The sequence below is a fragment of the Anolis sagrei genome, chromosome 3, assembly GCF_037176765.1.
Source record: "Anolis sagrei isolate rAnoSag1 chromosome 3, rAnoSag1.mat, whole genome shotgun sequence".
Classification (NCBI taxonomy): domain Eukaryota; kingdom Metazoa; phylum Chordata; class Lepidosauria; order Squamata; family Dactyloidae; genus Anolis; species Anolis sagrei.
Genome location: NC_090023.1, coordinates 200,355,416 through 200,379,873, shown reverse-complemented (window position 1 = coordinate 200,379,873; position 24,458 = coordinate 200,355,416). Strand labels below are relative to the sequence as shown.

General features: G+C 37.9%; 1 protein-coding gene across 1 annotated transcript in view; it reads right to left on the bottom strand.

Annotated features, from left to right (window-relative positions):
* ATE1 (arginyltransferase 1) overlaps positions 1-24,458 on the bottom strand; it is a 115,826-nt gene that overhangs the window by 66,425 nt on the left and 24,943 nt on the right. The window contains exon 8 of the mRNA XM_060768554.2: positions 7,245-7,277. Within this exon, the coding sequence (XP_060624537.2) occupies positions 7,245-7,277 (33 nt within the window). The remainder of the gene's footprint in view (positions 1-7,244; positions 7,278-24,458) is intronic.

The following is a 24,458-nucleotide window of genomic DNA, read 5'->3' as shown; positions in this document are numbered from 1 at the left end:
GTGTCTGCTGTGGACTCATCTTGTTGTGTTTCAAATAATAATAATAACAGAATAAAATTATAAATAACCTTGACTGGAGTATAACCGAGAGAGGCCTTTTCAGCCTTAAAAAAGGGCTGAAAAACTCAACTTATACTAGAGTATATACTGTACTTGCAAAATTTAAATTCCTATAACTAAGCCTTATGTTACTCTTTCATACATGATACACACCATTCCCAGGCTGACCTTTTTTGCATTACTATATCAGATCAATCCACTAAGAATAAGTCATAGAAATCACTCCAGACAAACATGAGAACAATTTCTGTGATTCATCTAAGTCTTAACAGAGGATCATGATTCTGGACCTATAATTATGAATTCAAAAGAAGTCCAGACTCATCACAAAAGCTTGAATTGTTTCTCTTTGAAATTATTTATGGTGTACATGGTAAACTACATTTGCACACTTGCACAAATAACAGATGGAGTTCGTTTTAAGATGGGGAATTCCAAAAATCCTGACGGCCTTGGATATACAACCCTTTTTATTTTGCTGCATTTAATCAAAAACACGTGCAAGCGGTGCCACACAAAAATCAAGTCAAGATTCAAAATGTCAATAAAAGGCATCCCAGGGAAAAAGAAAGGCACCAACCTTATAGAGGAGTGTATGTAAGCATCCGTATAGCCATACAAAATAAGGAAAATAATGGAAATCTACTGCCTCACTTGACGAGGTGATAAAAGCTCTTTACCTATTAAGTCTAACGATCCCGATTAGCCTTCATAGCCTTTCGGTTGCTGGAATGTAAAAGTGGTGGGGGTAGGCTGGGCACAGAAAAAGTAACAAACCCTCAACACATGGCTTCATTCAACCCTCAACATATCAAATTACTGGTGCAATTACTATAACCTGACAATTTCATTACACTCATGTGGTAGTTAACTCTTTAAGACCTACAACAAACAAAGTCCTCTTAGCCATTAGAAATGAAGTAATCTGAAGCCTTGACCCTTAAACCGGCCCTTACTCTGGAGCAAAACATAAGACCTGCTGAAAAACTTAAGGCTTCTTTCAGATTTGAAATAAGAAAAAAAAAATGAAGAAGAGGAATGGAAGGGAGGCGAAGGTATGAAAGGATAAACCATCTCTTAAACACTTCACATTGGAAGGCACATGCTCTGCCTCGATAACTACACATTTATTATTGGCAGAATTAAGACAACATCCCATGGATCTGCTTAATCTTTTCCACCCAAATTTCCAAAGATTTTTTTTCTTTGCTAAATCGCACTACATCCATTTAAGTGAAGTCTTCTTTGCCACGAAACGGCACAAAGAGTGCAATGGTAAATCTTACAAAATACCTGTGAAATCTAAAAGCATTAAGAGGATTGATCTAGAGACAGAGGCTCCAGTATGTTTTGGAGAAGACTAGAAAAGATATTCAAACATACAAGTGAGATATACATTTTTCCTGTGTGTAAATATCCCTGCTTTTCTATTGTTGTATACATCCTATTCCTCTATATCAGAGTTTCTCAACCTAGGGGTCGGGATCCCTGGGGGGAGGGTCACAAGGGGGTGTCAGAGCGGTTGCCAAAGACTATCAGAAAACACAGTGTTTTCTGTTGGTCATGGAGGTTCTGTGTGGGAAGCCTGGTCCAATTCTCTCATTGGTGGGCTTCAGGGAGCTCTTTGATTGTAGGTGAACTATAAATCCCAGAATCTACAACTCCCAAATTTCAAGGTCTATTTTCCCCAAACTCCCCCAGTGTTCACGCTGGGGCATATTGAGTATTTGTGCCAAGTTTGTTCCAGATCCATCATTGTTTGAGTCCACAGTGCACTCTGGATGTAGGTATACTACAACTCCTAAACTCAAGGTTAGTGCTCACCAGACCCTTCCAGTATTTTCTGTTGGTCATGGAAGTTCTGTGTCCCAGGTTCGGTTCAATTCCATCATTGGTGGAGTTCAGAATACTTTTTGATTCTAGGTGACCTATAAATCCCAGAAACTATGACTCCCAAATGATAAAATCAATCCCCCCCCCCAACCCCACCAGAATTCAAATTTGGGCATATCCGGCATTTGTGCCAAGTTTGGTTAGTGAATGAAAATACATCCTGCATATCAGATATTTACATTACAATTCGTAACAGTAGCAAAATTATAGTTATGGAAGTAGCAATGAAAATAATGTTATGGTTGGGGGTTCACAACAACATGAGGAACTGTATTAAGGGGTCGCAGCATTAGGAAGGTTGAGAACCACTGTTCTATATTATAAACTGCCCTCTTATAAACAGGTATCACAAACAGCACTCTGTATTATAGAATCTAAATCCCCAAATATCAGTAAGAACTAACTAGCCATTCATGGATGAAACTAGAGGAGGAAGGAAACATATATCAGGAAACTGCCTCATCAGTCCAATTTTGATGGTTTCAAATGCTCATGTTATAGCTAATTAAGGAGATCACACAAACTAAATTTGATCAAGAAGCTAAACAATGTTTCAAGAAGAAAAGATTTTGGAATGGAGAAAGGAATGCATTTCAGAAGACCCTGATGCCAGGCACTAGGGCGATTTAAAAGATATCAATTTGCAATTTCAAGTGGATGCTTTTTTAAAAAAGGAAGGGAAGCAATCCTTACTGCATTTCAACCTTCAATCCATTAAGCTTTTAAACTCTCTTGATGAACCATTAATCGTTTTAAAGTGGTAACACATGTCAGGAAAGGGCAACAATAAGTTCGTTTATTGGCCGTATATTTATCAGGCTTCTGGGTATTACAACAGATTTGCTATTCAAAGGTCACTGCATTTGTACAGTTGGCTCTCTGAATCCACGGATTCTGCATCCGAAGATTCAACCATTCATGGCTTGAGGATATTCCAACGAAGGAATCTGAAAAGCAAACCTTGATTTTCTCATTTTATATAAGAGAGGCCTTTTTACAAGACAGAGGTACTCTTGGTCAGTCAGAAAGCCGAACAGGGTATAGGGTTATAGCCTGTGCTAGACGGGGTTATACTCCCTATGAAATCACAGGGTCGCAGCTTGGGAGTTCTCCTGGATTCATCACTGAGCCTGGAACCCAGGTCTCAGCGGTGGCTAGGAGAGTTTTTGCACAATTAAAACGTGTGCGCCAGCTGCACCCATACCTTGAGAAACCAGACTTGGCTACGGTAGCCCACGCTCTTGTTACATCTTGAATAGACTACTGCAACGAGCTCTACATGGGGTTACCTTTGAAGACTGTTTGGAAGCTGCAAGTAGTCCAACAGACGGCAGCCAGATTGCTCACCAGAGCAGCGTACAGGGACCATACAACCCCCCAGTTATGTCAGCTCCACTGGCTGCCAGATTGCTACCGAGCACAATTCAAAGTGGTGGCTTTAGCCTATAAAGCCCTAAACGGTTCTTGCCCAGCTTACCTGTCAGAATGTATCTTCCCCCATGAATCATTTCGGACATTAAGATCTGCTGAGAAGGCCCTGCTCTTGGTCCCACCCACTTTGCAGGTACAACTGATGGAGACGAAAGACAGGGCCTTCTCAGTGGTGGCCCCTCAGCTATGGAACTCTTTCCTCTGCAATATGAGGTTGGCGTCCTCCCTCCTGCTTTTCAGAAAGAAAGTTAAGACCTGGCTGTGAAACCAAACGTTTGGGGAGTAGTACAACCAAAGTGCAATATATACAAATCACCTTGGACTATAATTGCAGGACTAGGTGCTACGTTTTTAACAATCATTCAATTATATTTATATGCTTTATTCTTTGATTTTAATGTTTAATGTGTTATGTATTTGTATGCTTTTATGTTTTCAATGTGGCATTCAATTATTGTCAAACTAGAAGCCTCTCTGAGTCCCCTCCGGGATGAGATAGAGTGGGGTAAAAATGCAGTAAATAAATAAATAAAGTTTACTACACCATTATATATAATGGGGCAAGCATTAATGGATTTTGGTATTCAGGGGATCTTGGAACCAAACTCCAGTGCATAATGAAGGCCCACTATAAATGCAAAAACTATTTACTTGCTTGACTTGGATGCTGAGCTAATGCATCACATATGTCCACCCTACTGACTGAATATGACACTGGTCAACTATGTCCTATTGACTTTATGTCACAATGGGTAACATGAAGTATCTCAGTAAGATATCTGTCACAAAACCAAAAATCTGAGCACACATAGAAAACCCTCATGTGTGCAAGCTGATTATTTTGGCTCATTGTAGAGGCAATCCCTTGTCAGATACTGAATTCCCAAAAGAACAGGGCTATCAACATGTTTGAGAGTTGGACTACGACTCTGAAGACAAGAATCCAAATCGCTACTCAACCATGAAAACTCAGAGGCTGGCCTTGGGCACGTCACATTCCTCAACTTCAGAGGAAAGCCACCTTGAGGGAGTCACATCACTTCATGATAGAATAGGTCTTGGGAAACAGTACGATAAAACTAATATTTTGTATGACCAACTGCATATCCAGATTTATCAAACATGCTGTCTAGTTGAAAAACTACTCTTGAGCATCAGAGTGGATACACAAATCGGTTTGTTAAAAGATTTACTACAAAACTTTGCTGTGGTATTTGAAGATTTGATAGTGATTTGATCATTACATTGATATTATAACTTTCCTCCAAAGAGTACAAGGTGGTGCACACAGTCCTTCCCTTCCACTTGGTTTTCATAGTAATTCACCAAAGTGTACAAGACAGAAAGATAATGATTGGTCCTAGGTCATGTATGGAATTTATTTGACTGAGTGTGATTTTGAACCTGGAACTCACTAAGATAGTTATACCTTTATTCAAGAAAAACATTTTGTATTCTGACCAGAAGCCACTGACCGCTTCACATAGAATACATATTATTTTGTCCTTCAGCTATGCATTTCTGGTTTTGTTCTAATCAAATATACACAATTTCAGCCTAAGGATGAAAAGGAATCCCTGTGCAGGGATAACTAGACTACTATCTGAAGTATTATCTAGAAACCATACAACACGGATTTAAAGGAATTGCTTTGGGTATCAGTATCCTTCCAATTTGAATTTAAGACACTGTTGAGAACATTTAATGCCATAAATGGGAGACCTCAGTACTGAAGGAACACATACTGTATCCCTTTTTATATGCTTGCTTGAGACCTGCTGGAAAGCCCTGCTTCTCTGTGTCCCACAAGTGGAAATAATCCACTTTCGGAGATGCAGAAGAGGGCCTTCTCTCCTGTGGCACTCCAGCTATGGAACTGTTCTCCCCTTATAGATCCAAATGACGGTTCCCCCAGTTTGATTCTAACACCATGTTAAAATGAGCTTTTGTATTAAAAGCTTCGGGGCATTTGTGATTTCATAGAGCTGTGTGTTCATGCTTCAGTAACTTGTTAAACGATTTAATGTGATTTCAAATACAACCTCTGTATTTATGCAAGAAATGTTTTAAGACCCACAGAGAGTGAATACCTGAAACCCCAGATAACAGTGAACCCTGTATTTTGAATGTACTTGTTCTGGAAGTACGGCATAGAACAGGAGTCCACAAACTTTTTAAACAGAGGGCCAGGTCACAGTCCCTCAAACTGTTGGAGGGCCGGATTATAATTTGAAAAAAACATGAATGAATTCCTATGCACACTGCAATATCTTATTTGTAGTGCAAAATATACTTTAAAAGATACAATAATTAAAATGAAGAACAATTTTAACAAATATAAACTTATTAGTATTTCAATGGGAAATGTGGGCCTGCTTTTGGCTGTTGAGATAGGATTGTTGTTGTTTGCTTTCAAGTCATTTCAGACTTAGGTTGACACTGAACGAGGGTCGGGTAAATGACCTTTGAGGGCTGTATCCGGCCCCCAGGCCTTAGTTTGAGGACCTCTGGCATAGAATAACACTGGAGGACCCAGAGAGGCCCACAAATACTTCCATTTGTGGATTTCATTAGGTCCTCCAAATGCTATTCTATGGTATGCTTGGGTTGGAAGAATACCATAGAACTGCACTGAAGGGCCAGAAACGCCTGTAAGCAGCACTTTAGGGCTGTGGCTTTTATGTTGTTGTTGTTTAGAGAATGGGTAAATGAAACTGTGGATTTAGAGTCCATGTATAAGGGGGCCATACTGTATTTAAGTTACTCCTTACTGTTTTACATTCAAAAATGGTATTATTTGTATGCCACCCTGGGTGCATTTCCATGACAGAATTAATGCAGTTTGACACCACTTTAACTGCCATGACTCAATGCTGTGGGAGTTGAAGTTTGGTTAGGCAACAGCACTCTTGGACAGACAACCCTAAAGACTATGTGAAGCCCTAACTCCCATGATTTCATAGCACTGATTGATGACAATTAAAGTGGTACATTAATTTTACACTGTAGTTACACCCCCTGAGATCCCATATGGCATAGGCACAATATGAACATTTGAATAAATGAAACAATAAATATAATTACTTGTATTGGACTCGGCCTCAAGAAAAGTAACATTTTCATACCTCTCAAAACTTGTGGAAAAAATGTAAACTCCACTGTGAGCATATGTACATTTGCAAAGCTTATCCAATAGCACACAAAACAACACACATTTTAAGCTTTGAATGGTGTATAACTAAGAATGTCCAGAAGAGCATTAGTCACTAGGGAAAACTGGATAAATTATGAAAATACACAACTTAGCAAAATACTTTAGAAACTGCACATATTTCATTTCAGGAAGAAAATACAGTATCTATAATTTGATGCACAACAAAGCTGGGGAGAATATGAAGGTTGGGTTTGGGAAAAAGTCAACCGACAAGTTTCCATAACCGTATTCATTCCCATCTATTCTTATGTGAATTCCTTGCATAATTAGTAGGTAACAGTAGAAACTAATCAAAATATAAACGGGTTTCACAAATCAATACACTTAAAATAAAGTATACACTGACACAACCCTAACTTGGTTTGAAAGCTGCCACTTTCTAAAGGAAGATAATCAAAGTATAGAGGGGAAATATAACCAGCTGTTAAGTGCAAAGAAAAACATACAGCAAAGTCCGTACTGTGAAATTCACTTTTTCATAATTGCCAATAAAACTGTATGCAAAACTCAAAAATGAGCATAGAGAACAGAAGCAATTACAGTAAAATTAGATTTTGTGATGAGAAATGTAATTGGGCACACAAGACGCAAAGCATAATTTGAATAAAGGCAGTGCAGATATTTAGAATGAAAGATGATTTCATACCTCAAGTGGAGAGTCACAGAGGAACCGTGTAAACTGGATTAGGTATATTTATTAGACATCCGTGTCACCAAGGATACATGTTCAGCGTGTAGCAAAACATAAACAAAACAAGAGAGAGAAACAAGTAAGTAAATCTTATCTTAAATGTATTATTACGCTGTATTATTTACTGGAATGCATACTGTGCCTCATTTAACCATGGATTAAATCTGCAAATCATTTCAAAGTTGACTCGTTTTGAGCCACTGTCATCTTCGGAAATAATAAATGCAGCAACTGCAATACTAAATTGCCTTCCAGTTTGAATCAAGAAGCAGTAGCAAGTTCAGCTTTTGGAATTTTATTTTTAGTGCTGTGCTATACATCAGACTGCTTTACAATGAACTTCATACATTTTGGTGCTAAGAAAGTTAAATAACTCTGTCAACAGAGAAGTCAGGTTTTGAACTGGTCTTCAACGACTTGAAGGAGGAGATTAGAAGACATCAGCTTGGTCCTAATGAAACAGCTGTGTCAGCAGGGAACCTAAATGGTAGACCTGTTGAATGTGGTGCAGGGTGATCAGTTATGTCAATATTAAAAACAAGTCTCCCTTGCATGCTCACTTAGGTGCAGACTTCCTTTCAAACCCTAGACCAGAGTTTCTCAAACTGCTCCTCCAGATGTTTTGGAGTTCAGCTCCCACAATTCTTAACAGATGATAAATGGGCTGGGATTTCTGGTAGCTGAAGTCCAAAACATCTGGAGGACCGCAGTTTAAGAAACACTGCCCTAGACTATCAGAAATTTCCAAAAATACAGGGAAGGATGCTGGCAGGTGAACAGTGTTCTTCTTAGGAGACTTGGTTCTGGCACAGTAAGTCTGACTACCTCCGTATCAACTACACAGATGATCTATTACTGGGAAACAGGCATTACACTATTTGCATCATGACAATCTGATCCATGGAAGAGTTACTTGGAGGGTACATGATCAGGTTAGTCCAGGTCTCAATTGTCTACTTTTGATATCATCCTTTGGGGGGGGGGGGGGGATTGCCTTCCATGTTGATTCTCGTCCTCTAGTGACTGGTAAACATTAATTAATGTTTAAAAAAATAATTTCTAACACATTTTAAAAGGATCTTTCCCTATAAGTTGCCTTGGTGAAGTAGAGCTAGGAAAAGTTCCGATTTTCAGATGGAATTTGAAGAATACCCTAGCCATTATAGATAGGGTATTCATGCTAGTTTGGGTTTGTAGACACTGCAATCAAAAAAGTAACTTTTTGAATTCTGGTTAGGATCCTGATCAATTATAGTTAAGCTAATTTTGTGTTTCATTTTATTTATTATAAAGGTACTGAAAAGTCAGCTCAGTGTATTTGCCAAGTAGTCCAAGTCTCAAATAAAGTCAACTGTGAAAACAATCAAAATAATTAACCAAATTCCAGTTTCTAATTAAAGATACTGATTGAAGAACCAAGCAAGAAGACATATAAAGGAATAGGTCTAAGAAAATTACTGTTCGAATGGATCTAGGATATTGATGATCTAAAACAGAACTAAGAAAACCACCACATGACTGGTTGCAAGACATATACGGTATTTCAACTGCACAGCTTGTGACAAAATTACATAAACAGGTTATTTATGCCTTATCTGAAAATCTGAAATACTCCAAAATTGGAAATTGTACACATGGGTGGCTGAAATAGTGACATCTTTGCTTTCTGGTGCTTCAGTGTACATACTTCGTCCAATGCACAAAGTTAATAAAATATTTTGCATAAAATTATGTGTAGAACGTGTATATGAAACATAAATGAATTTCATCTTTAGATTTGGGTCCCATTTATAAGCTAACTCATTCGGCACATATATATATATAAATACAAGTGAAATATAAAAGAAAAGAAAATCATTAACCCAGTTATTACATTAAAGCTAATATCAAGTACAACTGAAATGGAAAGCAGCTCTATTAAGTGCAAGCTACCTGAAATCACGTTTTAAAAATAAGAATTGGGATAGGATTCAATGTATGAAGTGCCACAAATAATTTTAGAAAAACCTGCAAGAAAACAGTATTCAAGAATGCTAAATGAAATACACTGTAGACATTGGGACAGGATCTTAAAACTGGTACTTCTCTGCCCACACAGTTACATGTCCTTCCTCAGCATTTCTCATCAATCTGTCCTGCTGACTACATATTCTCCAGCCCGCACCTGTATACTAGATAGTATCCTCCCAGGCTGTCTGGCCATGTTCTGGAAGCATTCTCTTCTGATATTTCACCTGCATCTATGGCAGGCATCCTCAGAGGTTGTGGTTTTTCAGGCTGTATGGCCATGTTCCAGAAGCATTCTCTCCTGATGCTTCGCCTGCTTCTATGGCAGGCATCCTCACAACCTCTGAGGATGCCTGCCTTAGATGAAGGCAAAACTTCAGAAGAGAATGCTTCAGGAACATGGCCATACAGCCCGAAAAACTTACAAGAACCCAGTGATTCCGGCCATAAAAGCCTTTGACAATACAGTACCAAATCTTTCCAAGAAATGCCATGATCTCAGGGCCGTTGTAACTTCCAACTTAAGGATATAAAGCAACAGCTACTAATCTGAGAGAAACTGGTCCACAATTTGTACATGTACCAGGTCAAGATATGCTTTTGTTCAGAAGGTAAACAGCAGGACATAATATCCTCATGTTTTAAGCTTCTATTTTCCCCTGTGACTCTACACTATGGCTCAGTTCAGATACAATATTGCCTAAAATCCTTGGTCCAGAGGTGAGCTGACTGAACGTCGTGGGCAAATGATAATTTTTTTTAAGATGTGAGGAACCTTCTTTACTTGTGGCTCAATTCCAGCTCTTTTGGTAAATTTGAACTGATAAAGCAATAGGCATGAGAAGTATTGTACCAAGATTACTAAAACGCAAGTTGAATATGCTTCACACCCACATTAAATTATTTGTTCACCATGTCATTCCATTACAATGAATGATGATGCCACAACATGTTTTTCAGTCTTAACGGTGCCATAAGGTATTATATTATATTATTTTTTCCGCCAATACATCACATTGTTAAAGCTGTTTGGGTATTTATAAAACACCAGTCACTCTTCCATTATAATAACACAATAAGTTTCTTGGGGAAAACCATTGCACAATTTATCTTTTCTAATATCATCTGATTTGGTTTGAGGATTGTTTCTTGTGCAGCATGCCTTGAGCTGAAAGGGAGCTCTAATTAACCTACAAAGAGTTGGTAAATATTTAGACAAGCCCTTTGACAATTAAAAAAGGAGACTTCCATAAGCCTAAGCTGTCACTGAAGACAAGGGAACATCTATAGTTAGTGCTTTCAGAGTTTCACAAGCAAGGTGTTCAGAAGCCTGGATAATCTGCTGCCTTAAGACAGAGGCATGAGAAAATTGTTGGTTTCATTATCTAATTATAACCCTGAATCTGAGAGTAGTAATCCAGATTCCAAAGAATCAAGATTTGAGCTATGGATCTAAGCATCTATACTGTTGTGCTTGCTGTTCAAAGATTTCTAAACTGTCACTGGAGGGAAAGTAGCATATATTTGAATCTGAAAAGATGTTTCTAGAATACCAATTCTACTTTTAATTGATCAGTAAATGCCAAAAAGACATTATAAACATTTTCTCACTTTCAAGATGTTATTTTAGAGTTCGTTCATATGCAGTTTAGTCTTGTGGCTACTGCTTTATTGCAAAAAAGTTAATACTCCAGAGACAGATTACGGTAGTAATACAGGTTGAGTATCCCTTATCCAAAATGGTTGGGAACAGAAGTGCTCCACATTTTGTGTTTTATAATCTTTGCATATTCATAATGAGATGCAAACTCTTGGAGACTGCATTGAATTCTAAACATAAAATTGTTTTATGTTTTGTATACATGTTGCAGACATAGTCTGAAGATAATTTTATACACTGATCTCAATTGGCTACTTTGAATATTTAACAACTTGGTGCATGAAACAAAGCTTTTGTATACTGAAACATCAGAAAACAAAGTTGTTGCAACCTCATACACCTATGTGGATAATTTTAGGTTTTGGAGTATTTCCAATTTCTGAATTCCAGATAAGGAATATTAAACTTTTAGTGCTGCTCCAAGATGTCTCCAATATAGAACAGAAAAGCTTAAAAAAAGAAGGTAATATAAAATTGTGCAGTCTTCTCGGTACTACAGAACTGTTCTTTGCAGTTTTGAGCTACCAGAGCCAATAATGACAGTTCTGGAAACTGCAGTCCAACAACTTATGGATGGCTACACAATTCTAGAAACTGCCATCCAACAAAATTCCCAATCCTGTGCCAAAGGTTAGCAGTAATACATATAATCCAACTGAGATATTTTAGCTTATATTTTAGAATTAGTTCAGCATCACAATCAAACATAGTTGCTAACAGCATCACTCAAATAATATTGCTGTTTTGACAACCTGGTTGCTTGCATGTGGAAAACAAAGAATTGGGTTGTGACAACTGCATAAGAATGAAAACTAATAGAATGACTCCACTTTGAGCTGGCAGGAAAGGATGAAGCTATACAGCCCTATTGCTTTCCTAGTTATTTAACTGCCCAGTCTAGACATGGAAAAGTTGTAGTACAACTCAGATCCGTGAGATTTTCCTCGTCCAAAGTGTCTTCATGTTATTGATCATAACCATTTATTTCAGTATTTTAATTAATAACCATTTAGGGCAATCTCAATTAAAATTAATCTTAAGTATAGTTTGGTGACATTTTCTAAGTTCAAATGAAATTATTAGCTCAGTGACTCAGGAACAGAAGTAAAAAGTTCTCATTTCATCTCTCCACTTGGAAAAGAAGGAACTACTGTAGTAAAGGTGCAACTCATTCCTGTCTAAATATTGTAATGTCCATGCCAACCCAATCAATGTTTATGCACTGTCAATACACATAGAGACTGACAAATAATGACACTATATTTTTTTTCTGTAATTGTAGGTCCAGGGTGCATTAATGCAGGCAGAAATCACAAGTTGACATTTCTGCTTTACACCTTCCTTGTTTTCAGTATTTTTTTCACATAACACTTATGTAATCTGAATCAAAGAAAAAGTTGATTTTACCTCCCACTACCAAACCTATGCAAGTTTTCCAAACTGATTTGCAGAAGGGATAACACACTCGTCTCAGCATCCGTCCACTTTCTGAGGAATAGGGAAACTCAGAAAATGTATGTGCTATTATTCTTGAAACTACTAAATATTCACAGCCCTTTTATTAAGCACAAAGAAAGGATCATCCCCAAATCTGATGCATTGCCTGGAAGAACCTGACTGCTTTTCTTCTTTTGGCTGCTGTGGTTTTTGTTTTGTTTTGTTTTCTTGTGGTTATTTTTTAATAATTCCTCCTTATACTGACTTGCCATGCAGGCAGGCAAATTAGTTTGTGAGTGCAAGAAAGCACTGATGTGTTATTTATATTGAACTGACATCCTAAAGGTTGCCTACCCTCTGTGTGAGAAAACGATATATTTGCCTTCTTTTGACTCCTCTCCGCAAAACAGAAAAAAATCCACTCAAGAAGTATTATAAGGTCGGGGATTCTGGATTTGTTTATAGTGCATCCTATATCCATGAGAGAGATTTCCTGGCCAGATGGTATTTACCAGAAACTGTGGATATGATCAAACACAACTGAATTACCTGACATCTAGTTCCAGAATAGGTTGCAATAGAGAACCTCGACATTCCTACAGAGGTATACTCTCTAGGAATGTTCTAGGTCATCCAAAATAAGACTATAGTAATGTCTGGATGCAGGTAAGTGAAACTGTGGACATGGGTTTTGCCATTACAAGTGTCTTATCATACTAGATTATGACAAGTACTTATTAAACCTACAAGGAAACAACACTCTTTCCTCTGCTATAGGGAAGAAATTTAGGAAGGCTACATCCCACGCCTTCCATAATCATTTGCTTGTTGAGGTTAGGGACAGCTACAAGGTATGTGCTTCCTGATGTATTTTTTTCTATACATACTATATTTCAATCCTTAAGAAATGGGGTTGGTGTTTGCTTTTTGCCTCCTAATCTCAATTTATTTTGTGTTATGTCTTCCAGACAAAACACTGTTTTATGTCACTTTAGAAGCTGATGATTCTTATTATTGTTTTATGAGGAATCAAGAGATCTATAATTTCTACAAATCAAGGTGAATTTCCCCTAAAGCCCTCCCATATTTTTTGTTGGGCATGGGGGTTCTGTGTGCCAAGTTAGGTCCAGGGTCCAGTGCTCTTTGATTGCAAGTGAACTTTAAATCCCAATAACTACAATGGCTAAAATCAAGGTAAATTCCCCCCAAATCTCTCCAGTATTTTTTTTGTCATGGGGGTTCTGTGTGCCAAATGTGGTCCAGATCCATTGTCAGTGGAAGTCACAGTGTTCTGACTAGATACAGGGTGAACTTCAACTTCCATCATGTGGAGTGAATCCCCCAAACTCCTTTCCAGTATGTTTATTTGCTGCTCACTTCTGTTCTGTTTGTTGTGCAGACAGAATTGAAAAGAGTAGGATTAACAGAGAGGCAATGGGCAGGATCATGCAAATTCCATATTAATGGAGAGAGTACGAAACTCTGTGATGTCTCTGTAGTAGAGGAAACATGTAAAATCTAGGATGAAATGGTCCCCAAATGATAGCATTCCTTGGGTGGTGGGAAGTATGGTGTTTGGGAAGGACATTGGCAGGGGTTGGGCTACATGTTCATGATGCTTGCTATAACCTGAAATGTCATTGGCGTGGGAGCTCTTAGTGGGTCCTCAACACTGTGGGTTAAAGCTGTTTGTGGAAGTGGACACCCCAGTCACACACACACACACATATATATTATAATAGATATAGATATAGATAGAAAACAGGTAATTTTGAAACTTGTATTTTTTAAAAAAACCCAGAAGGGATTTGTTTTAACTATGTGAATTTTAAACATATTCCTCTTTTCCGAAAAGAATGTAGTATCAAGCATATTAAGTGTGTACATATGGAATAAATCACATTGCCATATTGTAATGCTGTTTCTTCTTTAAATCTTTTTTAAATTGAATATTCAGAACTAGAATTGGGCCACTGTTTGTTCTAGCAAAGTTTGCTGGAGTTTATATTGCATTACAACTTTAAACTTCCAAATATCCCTCTGCCTTCTGTTACTGCCTTTGATAAGTGTTACTATTTTGGGGCTGCCATATGCAGTTTCCATAATGCCCTTTTTGTTAAAAGAAAAAAAAATGGGTAAGTCCCTTTATGGTATTCTGTGTCTTCTGAAGAAACAGTTTACATCTGCAGGGTAACCAAAACAAACCAAGTGGCAATTACACCAGTTAGAAAACATTTCCATACATGATCATAAGTCTGACAGTAGTTCTCTCAAATAGCCACAGTTAACCATTTTATTGCTATTTCGCCTCACTGAAGCAAGCATTCTCCTCCACTACTTTTGGCATATTTTATAATGACAAGTTTATAGGAAAAAAAGAGTGTGTTGCTCACTTTCCACTGCAAAACTGGACAAGCTCCTTACCTTAGGCTTAGTCAAATATTTGTTTTGGAAGGGAATTTATTTAAAGACCTACAAAAATATTCAGTGTCTAAAAAACTGCAGTAATGTGGCTGAACTAGTTGTGAATAGTCTTTTCCTTTCTTTATCTCCCCCTCCCCTCAATATGACACTCAGTGTATAAATGTGGAGACTGAAGTAAGTCGAAGGTAAAAGAATACTTGATTAATGTTGGGAATATTGGTTTGTGTGAGCACAGATATTTTGATCCCTCTCCCAATAATCCCCTTCCAGACTGAAATGTAAATGTTTGGAAGAAATCCATAGTTTGGACATCATTGCTTATTTATATGTCTGCTATTAACAAAGTCCATGTGTGTTTTGTCAGGGTGAAAGTTCAGAAGTGGGCATAAAGCTTCATTGAGCTTCCATCCTAACACAATAGTTGAGTTATGTTGCCTTTCCTGTTGCATGTAAGTATTCTGCATGACAAGTGAGGCACTGAAAATTTGCCGTCTTTTCTCCATGTCCCCTATCAAAAGGGATACTTTTTCTGGGAATGTATAGGGTGATATCTGCATTCAACTTATTACAACTAATGTGTGTTGACAACTTGTGCACTGACAACCCAATATGGCATCAGAAGAACCACTAGTCAGAACAGGGCATCTGGAGAACCAGATTTCACCTACATAAGAGTACTGTGAACGCGAACAACAATGGATCTACACCAAATTCGGCAGGCATACCCAATATATCAAAATTTGAATACTGGTGGGCTTGGGGTAGAATTGGTCTTGACATTTTTAGCTGTAGGCACTGAGATTTATAGTTCACCTGCAATCAAAGAGCACTCTGGACCCCGCCAATGATGGCCCTGGACCTAACTTGGCACACAAAACCACCATAAGCAACTGAAAATGCTGGAGGGATTTGGGGGGAACTGACCTTCATTTCTGGAAGTGGTAGTTCACTTACATCCAGAGACACTGTGACCACCACCGATGATGGACTGGACCAAACTTCGCACACAGAACCTGTATGACCACCTGAACCTACTGGAAGGATTCGTGGGGACTGACCCACCATGGTGAGAGCTGTAGTTTATTCTGCAGCCAGAGATCACACTGAACCCCACTGATGATGTATCTAGAGCAAACTTGCCCAACATAACAAACTTTAACTACTGATGGGTTTTCAGGGGCTTAATGTGGAATGATGTGAGCTATAGTTAACCCAGAACCTTATACATTTTGTAAAATAAAAAAACCTACTTCTTCAAATAACCCAGGCAACACCGGATACCCAAGATAGTTTGTAATAAAGTAGAAGGTCAAGGCTTAACAAGAACAAAACATTTATTGATGCCAATTATTTGAGTTGTTTCATAAATAATGCAGGACTATTTAATATGTGTAACACCCAATCAACTGTAGAAATACGTTAATCTAAGTTCCTATCAATCTAATTTTTCTTTTTAGCCCTCTGAATATTAACCCTAAGGCCTATTTCATTGCAAGTTTCCATTAAAAAAAGAGAAAGCATATAATCAGAACTGGCATGGTGTTCCTATAAGGAAAGTATACAAAAATTGTGAACATATGTTTATTGTTCCAGCGAGTATGATCAGAAGACAAACGTTATACACCGTTACCGTTATAATTTTACTCATTGCCTTTTGAGCGAGACGTATAATTGGAGTTTTCTCTGTAAACAGTAACAACAACATGTGGGTTTATTTATTTTGATGCAGATGAGCAGTTAGGAAGTGTGGACATTTTCTTGGAGCAATATGTCCATTCTGCATCAAATCTGCTTTAAAATGTGTGAGTACCAGCATTCGTGCAGAACACTCAACATTTTAGATCTCTCTCAAACCTGCGCCATAAATTTAAAGAGCTGAAAAAGCAACTCAGATCATATAGTTACAACAGTGCTTGCATGCAGTAGGAGCAATCCATCAATGAAAATGCCATTTGATTAATGTACTACAGTTAAGACTAACAGTCTATTTAACTGTCAGGAACTTCATATCATTGTCAGCTTCTCTTAGGGGACTATGCAATTTAAATTACATGTTTATACCCACTCAATTTTCAAGGGATAGCTTCAAAACTCAATAAAAAAGGAAGGCTGAAAAAATCAACTCCTGATAAATATTACAAGTAGTTAAAAACAGACATGTGTTGTTAAGAAAACAATGAAGATATCTGAATGCGTGATGGGAGGACTGTTCCAAAGCAGAGAGATGAAAATGCAAATAAGATCTGACTTGTCACGTTTACATGGTAAGTGTTTATACAACTTGCTAACTCCATTACCAAGAAAGGTACGAGAAATCTATGAAAATTGCCATTCAAAAATCCTTGGAAATGTTATTATGTTGACCGTACTCTCATAAGTTTATAGTAAAGTAAAGGTTTTCCCTGACATTAGGTATAGTTGTCCAAATCTGGGGGGTGGTGCTCATCTCCATTTCTAAGCTGAAGAGCCGGCATTGTACATAGACACCTCCAAGGTCATGTGGCCAGCATGACTGCATGGAGCGCCGTTACCTTCCTGTAGAAGCGGTACGTATTGATCTACTCACATTTGCATGTTTTCAAACTGCTAGGTTGGTAGAAGCTGGGCTAACAGTGGGAGCTCTTCCTGCTCCCCAGATTCGAACCGCCTACCTTTCAGTCAGCAAGTTCAGAAGCTCAGCGGTTTAATCCACTGCATCACCAAGGGGCCTATCATAGGTTTTTACTCAGGAAATACTTCCTCAACTGTCTCAGATGTATGAATTGACAAATAAATCTTTGATCCAGGATCCCTTTGATTTGGCATCCTCATGTTTATAATTTATTTTTATTCTCACACATAATCTGAAATCACATGTCCCCATTTTAAAAATCAATTTCTTTTCAGACTTCTTCAGAGAGAACTATGCTCTTGTCATACTGATCCAAAATGAACAAACAGAAAAGCTAGATCATCCCCACTTGCTGCATCCCATGGATTGGATCCAAACTCAATAAGTTGCACAAATAACTTACCAAAACCAATGAAGATAGCCTGACGTTTTATTGACTCCAGTGGGACAAGCCTTCAATTAATTAAGTTTGGAAGCAACAAGGGGTGGGGGGTGGGGGTAGTCCAATTCCAGAGCTGTCAATCGAGATGCTATTACTCAGTGTAATCTACCTGCCTGGTATCATTTGTACTGATTCATCTGTTTTTGGACAAAATCCTTTCTGTATTCATTGAGAAAAAAATCTGGCAGGGTCCATGGGGCTTTCTCCTTACTAAGATTGCACAGGCTTGTATTACTCCTTAGAGGGCTATGTGCGTACAAACATAACACTTGGCTTAATTTATTCCCAAATTTGCAGATGGACACTAAGGTGAGAATGTCTTAGATGCAGGGTTTTGTTTTTTTTTTTGTTCCTTTTGAGAACAGAATTTTCTGAGAAAAAGTTAGAATATTAGGTATAACATTTAATTCAACTAAGTCCTATTTTCAAATATCTTTCCATATCAGGGCATAACGACTACAGTCTTGCTGTTTGATCTACAGATGAAACCAAATGCTGGAGAGAGGAGGGGGAAATCAAATTGAAAGGTATAGATTCAGCTCCTTTCCTAGCAACCGGAGTTAGTGACTTCTGTCTTGCATGGCAAATGTGAATGCTAAATTTAGAATTAAAATGGCAAATTGAAGATAAATAGAAAATATGTTTATTTCCTGAATAATGTGTTCATTCCAACAGGAACTATTCCATCAGCGCTGCCTCCGGAAAATCCTGCAAATCTCTTGGGAAGGCAAGCGGACAAATGTCTGCGTGCTGGAAGAAGCAAAGACCACCAGTACTGAAGCGATGGTCCTACACCATCAACTCTGCTGGACTGGCCACGTTGTCTGGATGCCCGGCGACCGTCTCCCAAAGCAGTTACTCTACTCCAAACTCAAAAATCGGAAAACGGAATGTCGGTGGACAGGAAAAGAGATTGAAAGATGGGCTCAAAGCCAATCTTAAAATCTCTGGCATAGACACGGAGAACTGGGAAGTCCTGGCCCTTGAGCACTCCAGCTGGAGGTCACCTGTGACCAGCAGTGATGCAGAATTTGAAGAGGCACAAATCAAGGGTGAAAGAGAAAAACGTGCCAGGAGGAAGGGGCGTCAAGCCAACCCCGACCGAGACCGCCTTCCACCTGGAAACCAATGCCCTCACTGTGGAAGAAGATGCAGATCAAGAATAGGGCTCCACAGCCACCTACGGATCCACAAGAATACTGATCATGGAAGACTATCCTACTCATCCAAAGAGGGATCGCCTAAGTAAGTAAGCATTTGGTAAAATTGGGATGTGCCTCGCCTTAGTAATCAATGGATTTTTGCACTGGGAAAATACATGTAAGTTTAAATGTAAATTCACTTTGGATTCAGAGATAGCAGATATATCCTGGATCTAATGCTGAGTTGTTCTGAGACTAGTGCAATCTTTTTAATTAAAAATTTCAATTAAAAAATTACTTGTAGACTGCTCTATCTCCCCAAAGGGACTCAGAGCAGTTTCCAACATGTATGGCAAGCATTCAATGTCAAATAGGGGAAAACATTCTAACAGAATTACATCAGGACAAACCATATTGCATAATACAAAAGCAACATGATTCTAAAACTTAATAGCAAACTAAATAACCAACAATATAAACTTAAAACAATCTATACAGATATAACAGTTAATATAAATGTAACACTAAAAAAGGCAACTAAGAATGATAGCTAAAACAATTATAAAAGATGACATGTTATGCAACAACCAGGGAGCTGAAGTCAGCTCCAAACTCTAGACAAGACTTAACATATCTAGGCAAATGTATAAGTCAGGCATATTAGTCTTCCTCCTTTCCATACGCCAAAGTGCATAGGTGTGTTTTCAGCAGTTTTTTAAAAGCGAGGAGAGAGGGAGCAGTTTTTAATTATTTTGCGGGGGAGTGATAATGGAGAAGGCCCCATCTCTCATTCCCACCAGTCGTGCTTGAGACGGGTGAATCTGAGAGCAGGGGCCCCTCCGCAGATTACAAGGCTCAGGATGGTTTGTATATCAATATGCAAATAGTCTGGGCCTGAACCTTTTAGGGCTTTATAGGTAATGGCCAGCACCCGGAAGTAGATCAGGAGCCAGTGGAGCTACCGCAACATGGGGGTTGTCCTCTCACGGAATGGCGCTCCGGTTAGCAATCTGGCCGCCGATCTCTGCACTAAATGCAGTTTCCAAACTCTCTTTAAAGGCAGGCCCATGTAAAGAGTGTTGCAGTAGTCCAGACCTTAAGTAACCAGGGTGTGGACTACCATGGCCAGATCTCGCGTCTCAAGGTATGGGCGCAGCTAGCGCACAAGTTTTAACTGTGTGAAGGCACTCCTGGTCACCACTGACACCTGGAGTTCCAGGGTCAATGATGAGTCCAGGAGCACCCCTAGATTGCAGACCTGTGCTTTGATTCCTCTTCCTGAATAATGTAATTATCATTCATTAATATTATTAGAAGCAATAAATTAAGGCTGGCAAACTACACACATCTTCCTGATAATACGTCCTACTAAACACAGGACTTCAAAATATAAACGTGCCTAGAATTGAACTGCAATAGACAACAAAAGGCCTATCAATGTAATTAAAGATCAATGCAACAAAATGAGCAGTAACACATTCATACAATCTCTTTTTACAAGTTGGAAATTTAATTTAAAAAACTGAAAAGTAGCTGATTTGAATTTTACATCTCTGCTACTGACTTTTTTTTAAAAAGCTATCCCAGATGTTAATTTACATGATTACATAATTCATGAAATACTTGGGATTCAAATACAAACATGCCTGCATCCATTTAACGGAAACAATAGTTCTGTGAATAACGTAGTTTTGCGAGAAATTGGGATTCTTTAAGAATTCAAGAGAAAAAAAGTATCTAGAGAGCTTCAGATCCGTTTTCTAGTGAGGGACAAAAAGTCACAGAAACTGGATTTATAGATAATCTGTTCATATTGAGATCAGGGTCAGGGGAGGTTCAACATATGAGCCATTACAGAAACAAAGCCAATCCCTCCTAGCTCTGAAGTTTATTTACCTCCCAGCAACAGCTCTTTCTGACATTATCTCAGCTCTGTGTGGAACTCATTTCTTTCTTGATTTTTTTTTTTACAACGTACAATCAACTTCTATAAAAATAAAGCTATGTAGAAGGCAGTGCAAATTCAAACTTGTGCTAAAGTGAAATTGAAGGATTTTAAATTGCGTTTTACCAGATACCAACTATTTCATGAAGCACAAAAAGACGACTTCATTGTTATTTTTCTTTCTAAAACCCTTTCTGGTTATTATCAAGTCTAATTTCTTTCATGTACTTTTACCCTCCCTCCTTCCCTTCAGTTGACAGGGTTACGGGAAAATATAAAAAGAATTACAATGACAATAAAAAACTAGTATAATGCAAGCTAATTAACACTAAGAAAGACAATATTTGCAGCATAAAAACGAAGAGTATACATATACGTATATATGTATAGGACTGAACAAATAAAACTACATTCTACCAGAGTAAGAAACAACAGCCTTCTAGATATTATGATACTGCAGCTCCCATTAGCCCCCACCAACATTTCAAGAGTGGATGATCAAGGAAGCTACGGTCCCAGAACATCTGGGAAAGCCCAACTGCCCAAGGATCTTTGAATATCTAACACCGTGGTTCTCAACCTGTGGGTCCCCAGATGTTTTGGCCTTCAACTCCCAGAAATCCTAACAGTTGGTAAACTGGTTGGGATTTGTAGGCCAAAACACCTGGGGACCCACAGGTTGAGAACCACTGATTAACAGAAACCACCAAAGACATGGGTGGACTACTTCCCAAAGTCCAAGGCCCACATAAGCCACCCTCAGAATTCGGGAAGGTCACACTTTCCACAATGCCCCTCAATCTTTTTACTTTCATGTTCTGGGGTTGGATGGGTAACATCACCAAGTTTTTGAAAATGGAAATCATCAGAAGTCATTTTCTGTTTTGAAAAATGTCTCCCAAGCTTAAAACAATTGGGGTGGGGTCCTCATGAAACTTCTTTCCATGGCCCCATGGGCATGGGATTCCCTTTCCAGCTAGCCATTAAATACACACACACACTAATGGAAGTGCATAAAGACTGCATTGGGTCCCCTGAGGATGACAGTCAGCTCATAGCATGCATTTTCTTCCTGGAAGAGTTGGACTCATTTTGAAAGCCTGAAATCAATGAAACAGAAAAGAAAAATCTTTCGATTAGAGGCTAAACTACATATAACTGCAGAAGTGTCCAAATCATGCAGGAAGAAGAAGGGAAATGTCAAATTTTAAGAACAAACCCAATATGGGTGAGAGGTGCATGATCTGTCCTATACTGCCTCTGGCTTACCTCTCGCAAAGACTCTTGTTAACAAGTTGGGATCCTAAGGCATTCTGATTGCTGGCTTGTTTCCCCGAGTTTAACCCAAATGTCCTCAAATTCTAATCTTTATTTATTTATGTATTTATTTCAAAATTATTGTGAATAGTGCTACACGAAATTATGCAAACATTCAAAACATTTTTCATTGGTAACACAAGTTTACATTATTTCTCTTCTTTCTCTCCACCCCTCCCCTATCAGGGAATAGTTTACATTTTTTGCTGTATTTATTATGATCATGAGGATAATCTTGTTGAATTCCTTATATTTATCTTTCTCCTTTATTCTGTAAATTAAGTCTTTCCATTTTGCCTCCCATGACTTTCTGATTTGGCCCTTCCTGTAGTAACTTTTTCTTTCACTAATGTAGTTTTGGAGGAGGTAGTCTGCTAAATATTTATACCATGTTTTTGTGTCCCATTTCTTTTGGGCCTTCCAGCCTAAAGCAACTGAGGCTTTAATTGCATCTAACATGTAATTTATTAATCCCTCCTATTCTCTAGATCCACCTTTGCCTTCAGTTTTCTGGAGGAAAAAATGTGTCTTGTTCTGACCTATTTTTATTCCTAATAGTTCCTCAATTTCATTCTTAATTATTTTATATAACTTTTGTATTTTTTTCACAATCCCACCACATGTGGGTGTATGTTCCAGTTTCCCACAGTTGTGCCAACATTGTTTTGGGGAGGTTTTGGTTATATAAGCTAATTGCACAGGAGTTCTATCCCATTTTGCCTGGATTTTCCATTGCATTTATCTATAAATGTTTTATTTTATTAATTGAATTTATCAAATTGTCTCTTTCTCTTTTGCTGCAACTTAGTTCCTCCTTCCAGATTTTATATTGTATAGTTTTCCCGTAATTATTTTGTAAATGTATCCCATTATTCTTTTCTCCTTCTCTACTTTCCATTTTATTATTTTATCGAGATCTGTTTCTGGGATTTCCTTACTCTTCCATTCTGTTAACTTTTTAGATAACCCTCTCCATAATAGCCAATTTCAAATTCTAAACTAAAATTTAAAGTTTATTTGTACCTCTTTACAGGGGGAACAATGAAAAGGAAGAACACATAACGAGAAATTGGGCTTTTATTAAACCATGGTTTATATTATTAAATCTAATTTAAAGTTGCTGATATTAATGATATACCTGAATTTTTCACAGTACAAGCTGCAATTGATGTTATTTCTAATATCACTGGCCAAACTATTGACTGAACAATAACATGAACGAATGCAAGAACCAACATATGAAAATAAATGGGAGGAAGGAACAGATAAATCACAAATAGGTAAAATATATTTTCAATGGTGACTCCAAGTCATTTTATGCTTCCAAAAAACTGAAGTAGCCTAAAGAAACTTCAAAGCTTTTGTAAAACACTAGCTGTGGTTTTTCTAACCTTTTATTTCAAGAAACATATTGCAAAAATAACTGCAATAAATAATGGCACTGTTATTTCAAAATATCCATATCAATAGTTATACTTTGATTCCAATATTTTGAAAACATGTTAAACTTGAATTATTTACCTCAGTGCTGATCTGATGTTTCTCTAAATCTTACAATGATACAATGTTCTGGTACTGTTGTAAACATGATTAAAATACCACAAGAGTTAGCTGGGTTTCTTATTCAGGTCACAACTCTTTTATATTCTTCCATGCAGTTTCTCTCAAATCCAATACACACTTGCAACGCCTCTGAAATACTATTACATTGAAAATGAGTTTAAGGTTAACCATGGTCATGTTTAAGCTAGTTTAAGCTCCTTTCAAATACTGGTATGAAGCTAAATTTACCTACTGTGTTGACCCTAGTTCAATTGTATTTGCTAAACATAATTAACAACGATAAAGGAAAGGAAGAATTTAAGGTAGGAAAGAAAAGTAGTCCATGAAACCAAGAGAAGAGGGAGGAGAGAAGCTCGGAAGATGTTCCCAGCATCTTGATCACAGTTTGCTTTTGGTTTTTTGTGATCATAGTTAAAGAAACAGAAAACATCAGGAATTGAATCCACTGTAGTCACGTCAGAACAACACTCACTGTTGACAAGCAGGGTTACTTCTCAATCACTGGTGAATTAAACATTTTAGTTGTTTGTTTGATTCATATCCCCCTTTTCTATCAATATGGAATCCATGTTGAAGGAGAACAGACAAAAGTGTTCATATAAAAATTCAGACATAACAGAT